This window comes from Poromitra crassiceps, assembly GCF_964638095.1.
Source record: "Poromitra crassiceps genome assembly, contig: HAP1_SCAFFOLD_2017, whole genome shotgun sequence".
In the NCBI taxonomy this organism is placed as follows: domain Eukaryota; kingdom Metazoa; phylum Chordata; class Actinopteri; order Beryciformes; family Melamphaidae; genus Poromitra; species Poromitra crassiceps.
This window is the reverse complement of record NW_028150403.1, coordinates 12,501-18,132: the sequence shown is the minus strand read 5'-3', so window position 1 is coordinate 18,132 and position 5,632 is coordinate 12,501. Positions and strand designations below refer to the sequence as shown.

The window sequence follows — 5,632 nt, the reverse complement described above, 5'->3', positions numbered from 1 at the left end:
CACCCGGACCCATAGGGAACTAAGGAGAACATGAACAGTACAGTATACAGTGGATAGCACAAGTTACACACCCTTTCATATTATTTTGTAGTTTTTATTACCTAGAGGTCTGAAGAAGACATGATTTTACAAATTTTAAATACTTTTCCCACTTTCATTTGGATGTAGCAATCAGCAAAACTCACAATGAAAAAAAAAAACCTTGGTTGTGTGTGTCAGTGTGCCCACACCACGCATAACTGAGCATTGTGTTTGACTTAAGATTTAACTCATCCAATTGCAAAGCATGCACAAAGCTAACACACACACACAACACACACACACACACACACACACACACACACACACACACACACACGCACACACAGTGTAACCAGAAACACTCAAACGCATTCAGACACAGCAATATACAAGAAAAAAGAATGTTGTCTCACATTTGGCCGGCTTCCACCTGGGGGGCCTGTGTTGATCATAGTGTACATGTTGTCACCCGAGTTGGTGGAATCTGACAGAAACGGAATAAGAGGCTAAATGTAATTTCACCACAGTGTTTATGGTCATGCATTGCATTGCATTGTATAGCATAGCATAGCATAGCATAGCATAACATAACATAACATAACATAACGACTTACCTGCTGGACTGGGCATTATTGGAGTACCAGGTGGTCCCCCTCCTCCCGGAGGTCCCTGAGATGAAGATTATGACATTGTGAGACAAATTATGTATAATGAAGCCTGGACAGCAAGCGAACAGAAACAGTTAACTCAAAGACACGTACCACATAACTCCCTGGGGATGCAGAAGAGTAGGGGATCTACAAGAAATAGAGAGAGACGTGATGAAAGAATGAAGGGTGGATGGATGGAGAACCGGTGGTCTCTGCTCCTTTGTACGGGTACTTACAGAATTGGCATTTGGAGGATTTGGCCAGGGTCTACCCCCTCCAGGTCCCCTGAAAAAAACACACACACAAACCTTAGTTTTGTGCTTTTGGCGAGCTGTTTTGTATTTCACAAATTCAGTGCAGCACAGTTGGCATCAACAAGCCAGTGTGTTGCCAGAGAGAGGTGACAGGAAGGAGAAGAGAGCAAACTCAAAGGGAAGACAACATAGAGGGAGGCCAGCTCTCAGCTCCCCTTCCAGACCTGCGAGAGCCAAGAACATACAAGAACATACAAGATGCTGGTCATTGAAAGCTGCATAGAGGGAAGTGGCTGACTGCATCTACTGAAGTGACTGATTAAGGACATTCGGTTTTTAATGTTGTCCTTCAGAACTGGCGGGCTGAGGGAAACATCGGGACCTGATTTACATTTTAGAAGTTAGAGAAAATACAAGAAAGAGAGAGAGAAAAACATTCCCTATTTTCTAAACTGCTTAACTAGCCATATTCCTTTCTGCTCTGTATGCCTGTGTGTATGTGTGTGTGTGTGTGTGTGTGTGTGTGTGCGCGCACGTGAATGTGTGTGTGTGTGTGTGTGTGTGTGTGTGTGTCTGTGTAGGTAACACTCACATGTTCATGCCAGGCATCCCAGGACCAACCAGGGCATTGAGCGGTGGTCTCATCCCACCTCCATAGCTCTGAAGAGAGAGAGAGAGGGGGGGGGGGGGGTCAGGCAGGGAATCCAATAAACACAATGTACACAAACTGCATGCAAGAGAAGAATACATAAACAGATAAATAAATAAGTCAATCTCCTCAGTGTAGACTCTTCCTCGCTCTCTATCAAGGCAACTCTTACAAACAAAAAGCAGGGATAGTAAACAGTGGGACATCCTCAGTTACATCTACAGGATCCAAGACCTTCAGTCAGACAAAGGTATCGGCAGCCCCGCTAATGACCACTGACCACAGAGAAACACCAACTCAGCATAACTTCAATCACAGTCACATACCTGCGGCCCTAGAGGAACCATGCCTCTGGGTGGGGTCATCCGCTGCATGGGCCCTCCCATATTTGGATGTACTGAAAAATAGAAAAATAGACAAATTACTACCAATCATCCATTTCGTTCAGGACAGTGTACACTCAGCATCCACTTTATTACTGCAGGTACCTCTAGCTAGTGCCGGGTGGGAACCCTGTTGCCTCCAGAAGAGCTCGGATTCTTCATGGTGTGGATTCAACAAGGGGCAAAATTCCTCAGGGATCTTGGTCTATGATTGACCTACAGTATGATACGTTTGCTGCATTCAAACGATGCTCCATTAGTACTAAGGACTGACTGAATGCCAAGGAACCATTTCCCTCACCATTCCACCCTCATCACCAGCCCGTCCCGTTGACTCCAGCCAGGACGGATCCATAAATTCAGATCCTGCCACCAGCATGTCCCAACAGAACCCAGGACTCATCAGACCAGGCAACGTTTTTCCACTCTTCAGTCTTCCATTTTGGTGATCACATGCCCACTACTGTCTTATCTTCCTGCTAGCCTCTCTCATCTACAAAGCTTTTTTTTTTTTGTTGCTGAGTGGATGATTTTTGGTTTATTGCACTATTCTCTGTAAACTGCAGACACTGTAGTGTGCCAAAGTCCCAGGAGGACAGCCAATACTAAGAGGCTGGACCCGGTGTGCCTGGCTCCAGAAATCAGACCAGGTTCAAAGTCGCTTCAGTGACACATCTCGCCCATTCTAATATAGTCCCACAGTAACTGAAGCTCATCCTGTATGCATGCTTTATACTCATTCATTCACGACACGTTGTCTGGAGGAACGAGCGCTGTGTGTAAACAGAGGTGTCTCTACTGTAATAAAGTGGATGTGAGTGCACTTGTACTGTACTCTGTGTGTGTGTGTGTGTGTGTGTGTGTGTGTATGTGTGTGTGTGTGTGTGTGTGTGTGTGTGTGCGTGCGTGCGTGCGTGCGTGCGTGTACCTTGCTGTCTTGAGGGGTCCATCCCGCTGGGTAACATAGGCTGGCTGCCAGGAACTCCTCCAAGTCCCTGTAAAACGGGAGAAGGTCCATCAACTTATTCCTCTTCATCACCAACTTTATTTTCACACAGTTTCTCTCCATTTCTACTCTCCGCTCTTCCCCTGTGCGGCCTGCAGGTGTCAGTGTGGCTCTTACCTGATTGGGTAATCTGAGGGGTGGTCTGGGTCCTCCAGGGTATCGAGGTGACATGAACGGCTGACAAAACAAGCGCAAATACATGTGTAATCAAGCCCTCGTGTTTAGAAATAAACAACGTGTATCACATGACATGTACAAGAAACACTCCTGGATGCATTTTAGCTTTGAAGGAAAATGTATAGAACATAATAATATCTATAATAATAATCTAGATACTTCAAATTTGGATTTGTCAACTTTGGATGTGTTTTGGAATGTATTCACTTTGCGTTAGGGTTGCCAAGTCAGGTGACACATTTCTCTCATTCCTTTATAACCCTTCCAGTGTGGTTTACACTTCTAAAATCAACCTCTGTGTGAAATGAATGAGCCAAACCAGGCCAATATATTCTGTGTGTGTCTCACGCCGATTTCTCAGCTCATTTTCCTTGAACAAGAATGGGTCGCACGTTCCATGCCAGCCGAGCGGGGAAGCTGACCGCTGCCAGCCGAGCGGGGAAGCTGACCGCGCTCTCGTTGGATGGGACTGATGGAAAAAGAGGAGACGTGTGGCGAGGGACGAGGTTAGTTAATCATGATGTCAGCACATGTGTCAACACAGGCTGGAGTTTGGCAGCACGTGTGAAAAGCGCTTTTGCTGCAGAGAGCGGGCTTTCACTTGCCCTCACCACAGACAATGCTGTCGCTATGTCTGCTGAACTAATGCACCATGTGCTTATAATTTCCCTTTGAAAAGCCAGCCTGCTGGCATGGAGAAGTAATACTTGAATTAGCCACTAGAGAGCAATGGCCCACTACTTTTGAGCTCGAGTTGGGGTCTCGTCTTAAAATCCCCCTCCTCATCTTCCAGCTGTGCTAGGTGATCCATCATCAAAGGGAAAACAGCTATGCTATTTCACGACTATTTAGGTTACTATAATACTTCAAAACCGTATTACTGTATGAACAAGTCAATGCAAATGAATGGTTAAAGGGGATTGGGAATGAGTAAGTGGATGAATAAATTAATGAAACAATGATGGATAGGTGGATAGATTGAAGGATTGAAGGATGGATGGATGGATGGACAAGTTACAGATGGGTGGATGGATGGATGAATGGATCATAAGCAGTGATCGGGGGAAAATGAACAGGATTTATAGAGCAAATCCTGTGTGCTCCTTCATATTTCCCCTCATTATAACACTGTTAATTGCAAAATTCAGCTTTGCAGATATCCTCAGATCCAGATGGGCATTTTCAGCAGTCTGAGCGAGGAGCCGGTGATTGTTGTGTTTCTGTAGCTGATAGGCCTTGACATGACATCGTCTTCAAAGAACAATTGATCTTCAGAAGGGGATGGCCAGGGGGAACATGGAGAAGGTTTGTGTTTGGACTCAGGTTGGAGTTTTTTGAAAGCTGAGCTGAGAAATGACCGTGAAGGCTATCGATCTGCGTGTCAGGCTGGAGCTCCTGAGTTTGACTGATAATGACGGCTAATCAATCTGCTGCTAGCCCAGGCCTTGTGATGGAGAACACAGAGCATCTGGGGCCAAGCTGTGCGAGTGACTCTCTGTGATAGATTCCTTTCTCTGCTGACCGTCTGTTTTCTCTGACCGTCTGTTTTCTCTGACTGTCTGTTTTCTCTGACTGTCTGTTTTCTCTGACTGTCACACGCGTGCTCACACGCACGCACGCACGCACGCACGCACGCACGCACGCACACACACACACACACACACACACACACACACACACACACACACACACACACACACACACACACACACACACACACACACACACACACACACCTCTGAGCTTCACTAATTACAGTAGATATATGCTCAGACCAGTGTTGACTGAGTGTAGACTTGAGTCCTGGACACATTTTCAGGAGTTCTGACTTGACTTGGACTTAGGCACTAATGACTGGGACTTGGTATCGGACTCAAACATTCATGAATTTGGATGTTCAGAAGTAGGAGACTAGGACTCTGACTTGTTAATTGATAAAGACAATATTTTGGTTGTTGTAATAAGCCCTAATAATTTGGCATAATATATTGATAGCTATCATGACATTATTAAATTTCGTGCAAGGGCAGACACGTGTGTTTCACCTAAATGCAGATTCACGCTTATATTCAGTATCTCTGGACTCCGGACTCGGACTCAGGTAATGGGGCCTCAACTCGGACTCTTCTTTGGTGACTTGGACTTGGACTCAAACTCACTGGGGACTCAAGACATGACTTGGACTCGAGATAGAGTGACTTGACTATAACACTGACTCACACACACACACACACGCACACACACACACGCCCGCACTCACGCCCGCACGCACGCACACACACACACACAGCTCTCTCACTTAAATAACTCTGCAATGACACAGAATGAGGCCTATAGGTGACACAAGCTCCTCGATGAAATATGTGTGATAATTTAACCTGTGCCCCTTTTTCTAATATGCGTAAGTGGCCCAAAGACTCCCCTCTTTTCCCTGTGTGTGTGCACACGTGCGTGTGTGTGTGTGCGTGCGTGTGCGTGTGTATGTGTGTATG

The 5,632-nt window shown here is 45.9% G+C and overlaps 1 protein-coding gene across 1 annotated transcript in view; it reads right to left on the bottom strand.

The window, feature by feature from the left end:
* Positions 1 to 434: 434 nt before the first annotated feature.
* The window catches only part of LOC310772115 (single-stranded DNA-binding protein 2-like), a gene marked incomplete at its 3' end in the record, with an annotated part of 5,378 nt that continues 180 nt past the window's right edge, over positions 435 to 5,632 (bottom strand). Inside the window, exons 2-9 of the mRNA XM_083664571.1 lie at positions 3,081 to 3,140; positions 2,886 to 2,952; positions 1,901 to 1,971; positions 1,518 to 1,585; positions 908 to 956; positions 783 to 818; positions 636 to 690; positions 435 to 505 (exon numbers count right to left, since the gene is read on the bottom strand). Coding sequence (XP_083520697.1) covers positions 435 to 505; positions 636 to 690; positions 783 to 818; positions 908 to 956; positions 1,518 to 1,585; positions 1,901 to 1,971; positions 2,886 to 2,952; positions 3,081 to 3,140 — 477 coding nt within the window. The remainder of the gene's footprint in view (positions 506 to 635; positions 691 to 782; positions 819 to 907; positions 957 to 1,517; positions 1,586 to 1,900; positions 1,972 to 2,885; positions 2,953 to 3,080; positions 3,141 to 5,632) is intronic.